This window comes from Eubalaena glacialis, chromosome 5 (assembly GCF_028564815.1).
Source record: "Eubalaena glacialis isolate mEubGla1 chromosome 5, mEubGla1.1.hap2.+ XY, whole genome shotgun sequence".
Taxonomy (NCBI): domain Eukaryota; kingdom Metazoa; phylum Chordata; class Mammalia; order Artiodactyla; family Balaenidae; genus Eubalaena; species Eubalaena glacialis.
The window spans coordinates 155,845,536-155,859,519 of NC_083720.1; the positions used below are offsets into that span (position 1 = coordinate 155,845,536).

Genomic DNA, 13,984 nt, shown 5'->3' on the forward strand with positions numbered 1-13,984 from the left:
GATTTGGCTTTGTCCTTGAATTCCCCATTCTTTTGTTTGTGAGCTTGTTGAGGGGTGGTGATGGGAGAAAGCTGAGGATGGATCTTTGGCCAAAGGCATCTGCTCTGCAAACCAAGGGCGTGAGCAGGGGAAGCAGGAGGAAGGAAAGGGGGAGGGTCTGTGTTTTTATTGAGCTACTTAGAGAGTTAATAACAAAGAAGCAAGCAGAGGTCGTTGAGGGAGAAGGATGCTGGGCTTTGATTTCAGACAGGGGCGGTGAAGGCAAACGGTGGGGTGGGGGGCGGCATTTCCTTGCCAGGCAAAGATGGAGTGCAAATTTACTACAAGTCGCCAGAGTAGAGGGAGGTGATAGTGAAATACTTTTTAAATGAGCGGAGAGGAAGAAAAGGCAACAATGTTCATCCTAAAGTAGAAGAGGCATCCATGAGGCGGTATCAGAGCCCTGCAAGCGAGAGCAACCAAAATTATCTATTTTATTTTTATTTTTACTTTTCAAAACCATTCTATTATAGCTGGTTTACAGTGTTGTGGGAAATCATCGTTTTTAAATGTCACAGAAGAGAGGAACACGTGAGCAAATAAAAATAAGAGGCTTTTAAAATTTGTATTCTTTATCAAGTAAAGGGTAGGCATGACGGGAGAGATCTTGCTGGCCTTCTTTCCTTTCTATGTTTCACTCTCTTTTTTCCCTTTGCACTGAGGTCCGATGCGGAAGCAACTAAAGGTTGTGAGCAAGGCAGAAGAGGAAGTGAAACTGAAAGGAACGTCAAGAAAATTTCTGGTTATGCCTGAGCCTTGGTTAAATCACGGCGCAGGTAAAATACGGCTTTGTAGGCCCTCTTTCTCTCTTGAGTTTCCTTCCAGCGCTCTCCCCCCAGGGCACCCATGTCCCCCTGCCCAGGTGCATTATTGGCCCCCCGCAGGCAGTCTGTTCCCAAACTGAAATCAGCCAAAGATTCTGCCCCTAGAAGTCCAAACAGTGAGTAACTGACAGGACACTGACCTGTAACCTCCAGGATGCTGTGGAAAGACGCCGAGGAGAAGAAAGGAAGGGCGGCTGGCAAGGGAAGGAAGGGTGATCAGGTAAGTCAGGAGCACCTGGGTTTTAACAGACTGTAACTGAAGCTGTGATTAACCCCAAGAAGAGCTCTCGGAGGGAGAAACGCATAGTCGTCGTAAGACTGACCCTCTTCCTGAAATCTTTAATTGGATGCTTGGGGAAGTCTCCCTAGGACTTTCATTTACATCTCTTGAAATTTCTTAGTTTGTTTCCATATAAGACTAGTTTCAACTTAGAGTCCTGAGTTTCCAAGAAAATACTTGTGACTCATATCTAACCATGTTAATGGTTAGAGGTTATATACTTGTAAAATGTTACCGTGGCGCTTCTAAAAGGCTCTGAGATACACGCAATTCCTCAGTTCTGTCAGGAGATGGTGCCATTTATACACAATAATGCATATTCTCCAGTTTATTATTTAATATAATAAGTTCTAATAATTTCTCAAAAGTGTTCATATGAACCAATAATTAGCCTTTGTGCTTTATTGAATTTGAATGCTTTCAGCAATCATTTCTTCTTGAGGAAATATTCTCTGGTGCTTTATTTTATCATTTTCATTTGATTACTATTTCTGTTTAAAACAGTTTCATCTGTGATTTAGAAAGAAACTTCAACAAGGAAAAGACATCTTTGTCCCCACAGATTTCACTCCAGCTGCATTTTGATTCAAAGTGATGTAAAGAGAGGTAGAATTAAAAACTAAGGAGACGATCTCCAGTGAGTCTCCTGAGATTCAATTAGCCTGGTCCATTAGAGGTGATTCTAAAACCACAAGTATTCGTAGAGGTTGTCCCTCTAATTCTGAGAAAATGGTTGCCTTAATTATGTTTTTTGGTTTCACTCTACAGTAGCTTCTCCTGAGTCCATAAATGCCCATAGCTGGTTCTGCCAGCATTTTTGGTTTGCAGATTATGTGCTTTACGGGGCAAAACATAGCAACACAAACATTGAAACTGCCCCACGTTTCACAGCCTCGACTGCTGTATTTTATACAAAGGCCACAAAATGAGTGTGGTTATTGATGAAAATTGGTTAGACCTCAAGAACTCCTGCTTACTGAAATTGGGGATGGGGCAGATTGAGAAAATAAAAGCCCAGGCTGAGAAAGGTGTAAAATCCTCAGAACGGTTAAAATTTTCATCTCTAGAAGCGAGAAATTAGCAAAGGAAAAGGGGGTTATATTTTTCATTGGGGAAATTTGACTTCCAATATTCCTTGGATGTAAGTCATACAGCTTCTGTTACTTAGGAAAAAGTCATTTATATGAGGAAGTCAAACATATATAGTTTTAAAATATTCCTATATGCTAGAATCTGTTTTTTGTTTTGTTTGGTTTGGTTTGGTCTGATTCCTATTTATCATGTGCCTACAATTTTTATTTCAAAATACAGCAAGACTTGTTCGATGTTCCTCAAAATGCTTCTGTAAAGATCAGTATTCAATGCAAGGGCCACTTGTAGTAATTACATAAGAAGTATTATTGGGAAAGTAAGAAGTTTCCAGTAGGCTGGTAGGCTCTTTATTAAACCAATTCTAATCTTCCTCACAGTAATACATCCCCTTGTTTCTTCACCATTCATCTAATACAATATTTTTGAGAACTCTTTTGAAACCCTAGGAAGAGATAGAGAACACTCCAGGAAAGCCAAAGCAGTTGTCAAAGGGTAGATTTATATTAAATGAGCTGATTTTTGTGTTTTTTTGTTTGTTTTTTAAAGATTTCTTCTTTTTTTTGATGTGGACCATTTTTAAAGACTTTATTGAATTTGTTACAATATTCCTTCTGCTTTATGTTTTGTTTTTTCTGGCCGTGAGGCATGTGAGATCTTAGCTCCCTGACCAGGGATTGAACCTGCACCCCCTGCATTGGAAGGCGAAGCCGTAACCACTGGACCACCAGGGAAGTCCCTAAATGAGCTGATTTTTGACAGATCAACTTGAAACATATTTTTCAAGGTAATGCTTGCAACCAGCAATACTTTGGTTGGCCAGTTACTGATTACTAGGTCACCCTTCCCCTGTGGTGGGAAGGGTGCCAGATTCCTTGAGACTGAGTTGTCCTTCTGTCAGAGGAAATCCTCCACATGTGTTTGTTGCTAATGGCTAAATAATATGTAAAAGAGCATTGTTAAATTTATTTTGCTCATGAACAATAATAATAGCTTTTCAGACATTTCTGATTTTGCTCTGGGACTGTGCAGTTACTTTAAATACATATGTGTGTGTGTGTGTACCTATAATATATACACACATATATCCTAATTCAATATTTTTTAAAAAAACAGTTTGTGGTTTGTGGAGCTATTACAAAATGTTGGTCCAAAGTCAAGCTAATCAGACTAATACACAATTTCTTGCTTAGTTTACAGTCTCTGTAAAATAATCATAATATAATTTGGAATTGTGTCCTAACACTTTGCAGATGAAATGGAATCCCTTAGAAAATGTTCATAGGAGTCTCTTATATATCATTATATATCCCATGACTTAAGCTTACTTAGCTAATTGATTAGAAACCTATGAAATATTAACTAATGATTTAATGAGACCTTTTGGAAGTAAATTAATGCTGATTCGTTGACATAAAGAATACTTCCTGAATTGAAGCAAAGGATATAAAGGTTAATTCACCTAATTATGAGCATTTGTGAGACTATTAAGGACTCATCTCTTAAATGAGAATCTTAGACAGGAGACTTTGCCAATTACCACATCACCACTGAATTAGCAGAATAACAAAAGGAGCTAATGTGAAGTGAGCACTTACCATGGTCCAGGTAAGGTACCGAGCCATCCCCAGGTGTTCTTTTATTTACTACAACACACTCATGAGGCAGAGATTGTCGCGCCCGTTTGCCAGGAGAGAAGCAATGTATTAGAAAGATTAAGACATTGGCTAAAGTACCACAGTTTCCCAGAACGAAGCCTGGACCAGAGGCAATTTTTTAAAGATCATGAGCTATTGTACGCAACCCTTTCAGGGTGGGTTGCTATTGAAAATGCAACATTAATGGGGTGGCACGAATAGGGTTGCATGAGCAAGAGGCACCCTCGGAACAGCCCCACATTCTTATCAGACCTCGGTGGTCCACACTTCCTGACTCCTAAACAATCCGTGCCCCATGGGGCCGTCCATGAACAGCCTTGTCATTGCCTGTGGTCAAGATGAATTTTGAGTCCTCATGTGTACCCATAAAAGGGGAACATGTTTAAACCTAAGTGGGTTGTGTTTTTCACATACAGCATAAGGTTCCCTAACTCATTCCTTGTTTTGTTTGTCTGTTGAATTATTTGATTAAACTTAAAGACTCTTAGAAAAGATAAAGCTCTGCCTTTCAAAGAAAATCTACCACCTCGCACTGACCGCAAGGAGTCTGACCATGACTTTGCCATCTCCACTCCTTCCATGGGGTCCATGACATTGTCCGGAACCACAGTAGAATTCGCAAGGTGGTCCCAGGCTCCATGGGGCTCATGGTCTGGCAGATCTATAGCCGTCTGGCCAACTACTTCAGGTGACCCCGCCCCATGACATCTACGGAGGCACAATATGTGGAGAAGACAGAGTTCCCGGCCATGACCTTCTGTAATTTAAACAGGTAAAAATTACTCTTTTAATAATAAAAAGTCTCCAGAGGACCTTCAAGACAGCAGAGGAGTAAGACGTGGAGATCACCTTCCTCCCCACAAATACATCAGAAATACACCTACATGTGGAACAACTCCTACAGAACACCTACTGAACGCTGGCAGAAGACCTCAGACCTCCCACAAGGCAAGAAACTCCCCACGTACCTGGGGAGGGCAAAAGAAAACAGAAATAACAGAGACAAAAGAATAGGGACGGGACCTGCACCAGCGGGAGGGAGCCGTGAAGGAGGAAAGGTGTCCACACACTAGGAGCCCCTTCGCGGGCGGAGACTGTGGGTGGCGGAGGGGGGAAGCTTCAGAGCCACGGAGGAGAGCGCAGCCACAGGGGTGCGGAGGGCAGAGCGGAGAGATTCCCGCACGGAGGATCGGCGCCGAGCAGCACTCACCAGCCCGAGAGGCTTGTCTGCTCAGCCGCCGGGGCGGGCGGGGCTGGGAGCTGAGGCTCGGGCTTCGGAGGTCGGATCGCAGGGAGAGGACTGGGGTTGGCGGCGTGAACACAGCCTGAAGGGGTTAGCGCACCACAGCTAGTGGGAGGGAGTCCGGGAAAAGGTCTGCAGCTGCCGAAGAGGCAAGAGACTTTGTCTTACCTCTTTGTTTCCTGGTGCGCGAGGAGAGGGGATTCAGAGCGCCGCCTAAACGAGCTCCAGAGACGGGCGCGAGCCGCGGCCATCAGCGCGGACCCCAGAGACGGGCATGAGACGCCAAGGCTGCTGCTGCCGCCACCAAGAAGCCTGTGTGCGAGCACAGGTCACTCTCCACACCGCCCCTCCCGGGAGCCTGTGCCGCCCGCCACGGCCAGGGTCCCGTGATCCGGGGACAACTTCCCCGGGAGAGCGCACGGCGCGCCTCGGGCTGCTGCAACGTCACGACGCCTCTGACGCCGCAGGCTCGCCCCGCCTCCTCCGTACCGCTCCCTCCCCCCGCCTGAGTGAGCCAGAGCCCCCGAAGCAGCTGCTCCTTTAACCCCGTCCTGTGTGAGCGAAGAACAGACGCCCTCAGGCGACCTACACGCAGAGGCGGGGCCACATCCAAAGCTGAACCCCGGGAGCTGTGCGAACAAAGAAGAGAAAGGGAAATCTCTCCCAGCAGCCTCAGGAGCAGCGGATTAAATCTCCACAATCAACGTGATGTACCTGCATTTGTGGAATACCTGAACAGACAACGAATCATCCCAAATTCAGGAGGTGGACTTTGGGAGCAACTGTAGACTTGGGGTTTGCTGTCTGCATCTAATTTGTCTCTGGTTTTATGTTTATCTTAGTTTAGTATTTAGAGTTTATTATCACTGGTAGATTTGTTTATTGATTTGCTTGCTCTCTTCCTTTTACTTTTTAAATTTTTAAATTATTTTAAATAATATTTATATATTTTTTATTTTAATAACTTTATTTTATTTTATTCTTTCTCTATTTTTTTCCTCCATTTTCTTCTGAGCCATGTAGCTGACAGGGTCTTGGTGCTTCAGCTGGGTATCAGGCCTGAGCCTCTGAGGTGGGGGAGCCAAGTTCAGGACATTGGACAACCAGAGACCTCCAGGCCCCACGAAATATCAAACAGCAAGAGCTCTCCCAGAGATCTCCATCTCAACGCTAAGACCCAGCTCCACTCAATGACCAGCAAGCTCCAGTGCTGGATGCCCCATGCCAAACAACTAGAAAGACAGGAACACAACCCCACCCATTAGCAGAGAGGCTGCCTAAAATCATAATAAGGTCATAGACACCCCAAAACACACCACCAGACTTGGACGTGCCCACCAGAAAGACAAGATCCAGCCTCATCCACCAGAACACAGGCACTAGTCCCCTCCACCAGGAAGCTACACAAGCCACTGAACCAACCTCACCCACTGGGGGCAGACACCAAAAACAACAGGAACTACGAACCTGCAGCCTGTGAAAAGGAGACCCTAAACACAGTAAGTTAAGCAAAATGAGAAGACAGAGAAATACACAGCAGATGAAGGAGCGATGTAAAAACCCACCAGACCAAACAAATGAAAGAAAATAGGCAGTCTACCTGAAAAAGAATTCAGAGTAATGATAGTAAAGATGATCCAAAATCTTGGAAACAGAATGGAGAAAATACAAGAAATGTTTAACAAGGACCTAGGAGAACTAAAGAGCAAACAAACAATGATGAACAACACAATAAATGAAATTAAAAATTCTCTAAAAGGAAACAATAGAAGAATAACTGAAGCAGAACAATGGAGATGTGACCTGGAAGATAAAATAGTGGAAATAACTACCACAGAGCAGAATAAAGAAAAAAGAATGAAAAGAATTCAGGACCGTCTCAGAGACTTCTGGGACAACATTAACAGCACCAATATTCGAATTATAGGGGTCCCAGAAGAAGAAGAGAAAAAGAAAGGGACTGAGACAATATTTGAAGAGATTACAGCTAAAAACTTCCCTAATATGGGAAAGGAAATAGTTAATAAAGTCCAGGAAGCACAGAGAGTGCCATATGGGAAAAATCCAAGGAGAAACACACCAAGACACATATTAATCAAACTATCAAAAATTAAATACAAAGAAAAAATATTAAAAGCATTAAGGAAAAGCAACAAATAACATACAAGGGAATCCCCATAAGGTTAACAGTTAATCGTTCAGCAGAAACTCTGCAAGCCAAAAGGGAGTGACAGGACATATTTAAAGTGATGAAAGGGAAAAACCTACAGCCAAAATTACTCTACCCAGCAAGGATCTCATTCAGATTCAATGGAGAACTTAAAACCTTTACAGACAAGCAAAAGCTAAGAAAATTCAGCACCGCCAAACCAGCTTTACAACAAATGCTAAAGGAATTTCTCTAGGCAGGAAACACAAGAGAAGGAAAAGACCTACAAAAACAAACCCAAAACAATTAAGAAAATGGTAATAGGAACATACATATCGATAATTACCTTAAATGTAAATGAATTAAATGCTCCAACCAAAAGATATAGACTGGCTGAATGGATACAAAAACAGGACCCATATATATGCTGTCTACAAGAGACCCACTTCAGACCTAGGGGCACATAGAGACTGAAAGTGAGGGGATGGAAAAAGGTATTCCATGCAAATGGAAATCAAAAGAAAGCTGGAGTAGCAATTCTCATATCAGACAAAATAGACTTTAAAATAAAGACAGTTACAAGAGACAAAGAAGGACACTACATAATGATCAAGGGATCAATCCAAGAAGAAGATAGAACAATTGTAAATATTTATGCACCCAACATAGGAGCACCTCAATACATAAGGCAAATGCTAACAGCCATAAAAGGGGAAAACTTTAACACCCCACTTTCACCAATGGACAGATCATCCAAAATGAAAATAATTAAGGAAGCACAAGCTTTAAATTATACATTAAACAACATGCACTTAATTGATACTTGTAGGACATTCCATCCAAAAACAACAGAATACACTTTCTTCTCAAGTGCTCATGGAACATTCTCCAGGATAGATCATATGTTGGGTCACAAATCAAGCCATGGTAAATTTAAGAAAATTGAAATCATATCAAGTATCTTTTCCAACAACAATGCTATGAGACTATATATCAATTACAGGGAAAAAATCTGTAAAAAATACAAACTCATGGAGGCCAAACAATACACTACTAAATAACCAAGAGATCACTGAAGAAATCAAAGAGGAAATCAAAAAATACCCAGAAACAAATGACAATGAAAACACGATGACCCAAAACCTGTGGGATGCAGCAAAAGCAGTTCTAAGAGGGAAGTTTATAGCAATACAATCCTACGTCAAGAAACAAGAAACATCTCAAATAAACAACCTAACCTTACACCTAAAGCAATCAGACAAAGAAGAACAAAAAAAACCCTAAGTTAGCAGAAGGAAAGAAATCATAAAGATCAGATCAGAAATAAATGAAAAAGAAATGAAGGAAAAATAGCAAAGATCAATAAAACTAAAAGTTGATTCATTGAGAAGATAAACAAGTTGATAAACCATTAGCCACTCATTAAAAAAAAAAAGGAGAAGACTCAAATGAACAGAATTAGAAATGAAAAAGGAGAAGTAACAACTGACACTGAAGAAACACAAAGGATCATGAGAGATTACTACAAGCAACACTATGCCACTAAAATGGACAACCTGGAAGGAATGGACAAATTCTTAGAAAAGCACAACCTTCCAAAACTGAACCAGGAAGAAATAGAAAATATAAACAGACCAATCACAAGCAATGAAATTGAAACTGTGATTAAAAATCTTCCAACAAACAAAAGCCCACGACGAGATGGCTTCACAGGCAAATTCTATCAAACATTTAGAGAAGAGTGAACACCTATCCTCCTCAAACTCTTCCAAAATATATCAGAGGGAAGAACACTCCCAAACTCATTCTACGAGGCCACCATCACCCTGATACCAAAACCAGACAAAGCTGTCACAAAGAAAGAAAACTACAGGCTAATATCCCTGATGAACATAGATGCAAAAATCCTCAATGAAATACTAGCAAACAGAATCCAACAGCACATTAAAAGAATCATACACCATGATCAAGTTGGGTTTATCCCAGGAATGCAAGGATTCTTCAATATATGCAAATCAATCAATGTGATAAACCATATTAACAAATTGGTGGAGAAAAACCATATGATCATCTCAATAGATGCAGAAAAAGCTTTCAAAAAAATTCAACACCCAATTATGATAAAAACCCTCCAGAATGTAGGCATAGAGGGAATGTACCTCAACATAATAAAAGCCATATATGACAAAGCCACAGCCAATATCGTTCTCAATGGTGAAAAACTGAAACCATTTCCACTAAGATCAGGAACAAGACAAGGTTGCCCACTCTCACCACTATTATTCAACATAGTTTTGGAAGTTTTAGCCACAACAATCAGAGAAGAAGAAGAAGTAGAAGGAATCCAAATCAGAAAAGAAGTAAAACTGTCACTGTTTGTAGATGACACGATACTATACATAGAGAATCCTGAAGATGCTACCAGAAAACTACTAGAGCTAATCAATGAATTTGGTAAAGTAGCAGGACACAAAATTAATGCACAGAAATCTCTTGCATTCCTATACACTAATGATGAAAAATCTGAAAGAGAAATTAAGGAAACATTCCCACTTACCATTACAACAAAAAGAATAAAATACCTAGGAATAAACCTACCTAAGGAGACAAAAGACCTATCTCCAGGAAACTATAAGACACTGATGAAAGAAATTAAAGATGATACAAACAGATGGAGAGATATACCATGTTCTTGGATTGGAAGAACCAACATTGTGAAAATGACTATACTACCCAAAGCGATCTACAGATTGAATGCAATCCCTTTCAAACTACCAACGGCATTTTTCACAGAACTAGAACCAAAAATTTCACAATTTGGATGGAAACACAAAAGACCCCGAATAGCCAATGCAATCTTGAGAAAGAAAAATGGAGCTGGAGGAATCAGGCTTCCTGACTTCAGACTATACTACAAAGCTACAGTAATCAAGACAATATGGTACTGGCACAAAAACAGAAATACAGATCAATGGAACCAGATAGAAAGCCCAGAGATAAACCCACGCACATATGGTCACCTTATTTTTGATAAAGGAGGCAAGAATATGCAATGGAGAAAAGACAGCCTCTTCAATAAGTGGTGTTGGGAAAACTGGACAGCTACATGTAAAAGAATGAAATTAGAACACTCCCTAAAAACATACTCAAAAATAAACTCAAAATGGATTAAAGACCTAAATGTAAGGCCAAACACTGTAAAACTCTTAGAGGAAAACATAGGCAGAACACTCTATGACATAAATTACAGCAAGATCCTTTTTGACCCACCTCCTAGAGAAATGGAAATAAAAAGAAAAATAAACAAATGGGACCTAATGAAACCTAAAACTTTTGCAAAGCCAAAGAAACCATAAACAAGACAAAAAGGCAACCCTCAGAATGGGAGAATATATTTGCAAACGAAGCAACTGACAAAAGATTAATCTCCAGAATATACAAGCAACTCATGAAGCTCAATATCAAAAAAACAAACAACCCAATCCAAAAACGGGCAGAACTAAATAGACATTCCTCTAAAGTAGATATACAGATTGCCAACAAACACATGAAAGGATTCGCAACATCATTAATCATCAGAGAAATGCAAATCAAAACTACAATGAAGTATCACCTCACACCAGTCAGAATGGCCATCATCAAAAAATCTACAAACAATAAATGCTGGAGAGGGTGTGGAGAAAAGGGAACACTCTTGCACTGTTGGTGGGAATGTAAATTGATACAGCCACTATGGAGAACAGTATGGAGGTTCCTTAAAAAATTAAAAATAGAACTACCATACAACCAGCAATCCCACTACTGGGCATATTCCCTGAGAAAACCATAATTCAAATAGAGTCATGTACCACAATGTTCATTGCAGCTCTATTTACAATATCCAGGACATAGAAGCAACTTAAGTGTCCATGAACAGATGAATGGATAAAGAAGATGTGGCACATATATACAATGGAATATTACTCAGCCATAAAAAGAAATGAAATTGAGTTATTTGTAGTGAAGTAGATGGACCTAGAGTCTGTCATACAGAGTGAAGTAAGTCAGAAAGAGAAAAACAAATACTGTATGCTAAGGCATATATATGGAATCTAAAAAAACGGTACTGATGAACCTAGTGGCAGGACAGAAATAAAGATGCAGACATAGAGAATGGACTTGAGGACACAGGGCGGGGGGAATGGTAAGCTGGGACAAAGTGAGAGAGTAGCATGGACATATATACACTGCCAAATGTAAAATAGATAGCTAGTGGGGAGCAGCCGCATAGCACAGGGAGATCAGCTCGGTGCTTTGTGACCACCTAGAGGGGTGGGATAGGGAGAGTGGGAGGGAGAAGCAACAGGGAGGGGATATGGGGATATAAGTATACGTATAGCTGATTCACTTTGTTATACAGCAGAAACTAACACAACATTGTAAAGCAATTATACTACAATAAAGATGAAAAAAATAATAATAACAAGTCTCTATAATTTTGCTAGTATAACCTTTCTTGGATGACTGAAATAGTTTGTTTGCTATTTAATATACACAAAACCACTGAAGGTCTTAAATTGTACTGAAAAACAGAAATGTAAGGGGCTAAGAAGCTTATTGATTTCTTCTCCATTTTCCTTCTTTTCTTCCTTCTTTCCCTCCACAATTATATGCTGGGCTAAGCAACAAGCCCTGTGGTTAAATAGATGTACAAGTATTTATCCTTGCATTTAAAAAATTTGTTAATTAACAAAAGAGAGAGAAACATTAGCAATCACAATGCAGTATGTGTGGCGATTATAGATTAAACGTGTGTGCAGGGGCTCTGAGAGCACAGATGACAGGTGACAGTCCCTGTCTGGGTGTCACGGAGTGTGAGTGTCTAAGGATGTCCAGGCAGTTTGTAGGGGGAGATGACGAATAACTTGAAGATACAGAGAAGCACTGTGCTAAAGTATGGAGAAGTGAAATGCTTCAACGTGTTTAGGGTCAGACGTTTATTGTAATAGGAACGTGCCCAGCTCCATGGGCGTGTGACCTGTGCTCACCCTTGGTTTACTGCTCTGCTGTTGTTGAGCCCTTGACCACAACTCCCTCCAGAGAACTGCACGTCCCTGGCTGTGCACCAGGTCTCCTGTGGGGAGGGCAGCTTCCCCATGAGGCCATCCATGAAAAGCCTTGTCATTGTCTGTGGTCAAGCATGAATGGCTGCACATAAGATTTTCACCTGGGGGTGGTGGAGGTGACTTCCTTCAGATCCACCACTGATCAGCTATTTTACCATGGACAAGTCACTTCACCTTTTTAAGCTTCAATATGTGTGTGTACAAAATGATGTAATATCATCTACTTCACATGCTTGCTGTGTCATTAGATCAGGTAATATATACACCATTTTGTCTCATCCCTGGGGTGTTGTTTGAACAGGTGTTCAATATACAGTAGGTATTATAGCATGTTCCTGTGATTTTTAGATATATATCAAGATATGTATCAAGGTCCCAAAGAGTAGAAGTAAATCAAATGCCCTCAAATATTTTCAATACTATTGCTCTGTACTATTTTAAATGGTATGTGTTCTAACGAAAGCAAAGATTGGCTGCAGATACCCTTTATTAAAAGAAAATGTATTTATCATTTTGAGAACAGCAGTGTGAGGACCCTCACAGATCTTTTCCCCAGAGAAACAGCCATAACTGGTAAACTGTATTTAAAAAATTAACCATTTAGAATTTAACGAACTCCTACAACTCAGTAGCAAAAAACAAAAACAAAAAACCCTAAGAACCCAATTTAAAATGTACTGAGAACTTGAATAGACATTGCTTCCAAGAAGGCATACAAATGGCCAACAAGAATATGAAAAAATGCTCAATATCACTAAGCATCAGAGAAATGCAAATCAATACAACAATTAGATATCACCTCAGACCTGTCAGGATGGCCATTACAAAAAACAAAAGACAAGAAATGTTGGTAAGGATGTGAAGAATTTGGAACCCTTGCACACAGTTGGTGGGAATGCAAAATGGTGCATCTGCTTTGGAAAGCAACATGGAGGTTCCTCAGAAAACTGAAAATAGAGATACCACATGATCTAGCAATCTCAGTCTTAAATTTTTATACAAAATAATTTAAATCAGGGTCTCAAAGAGATATTACCACACCCATATGCATTGCCTAAGATCTAGAAATAAACTAAGTGCACATTGACTGACAAATGGACAAAGAAAATGTAGTATATGCACGTAATAGAATATTATTCAGCTGTGAAAAAGAAGGAAATTCTGCAATAGGAGAGAATGTGGCTAAACCTTCAGGATGTTATGCTAAGTTAAATAAGTCACAGAAAGACAAATACTGCATCATTCCACTTATGTGAGGTGTCTGAAATAGTCAAATTCATAGAATCAAAGGTTGGAATGGTAGTTGCCAGGGTCTGGCAGGGGGTGGGGTATAGAAATAGGGAACTACTAGTCAACAGACATAAAGTTTCAGGTAGTTAGGATAAATGAACTCCAGAGACTTGCTGTACAGACTTGCACCTTGAGTCAGCCATCCTGCATCCCACACTTTCACTTGTTAAAAGGGCAGATCTCATGGGAAGTATTCCTATCACATAAAATAGCATGTTTTAAAATTTTGCAGAAAAAAGAGAAAATCATTGAATCTACTACAATAATTAAAATATAATAAAATGCACCTAAATATTTATATATAAAA

At 40.3% G+C, this 13,984-nt stretch overlaps 1 protein-coding gene across 1 annotated transcript in view; it reads left to right on the plus strand.

The window, feature by feature from the left end:
• The first annotated feature begins 706 nt into the window (after positions 1–706).
• ASIC5 (acid sensing ion channel subunit family member 5) overlaps positions 707–13,984 on the plus strand; it is a 35,828-nt gene continuing 22,550 nt past the window's right edge. The window contains 5 exon segments of the mRNA XM_061191047.1: positions 707–815; positions 1,017–1,083; positions 4,371–4,405; positions 4,408–4,461; positions 4,464–4,662. Of these exon segments, the coding sequence (XP_061047030.1) occupies positions 707–815; positions 1,017–1,083; positions 4,371–4,405; positions 4,408–4,461; positions 4,464–4,662 (464 nt within the window).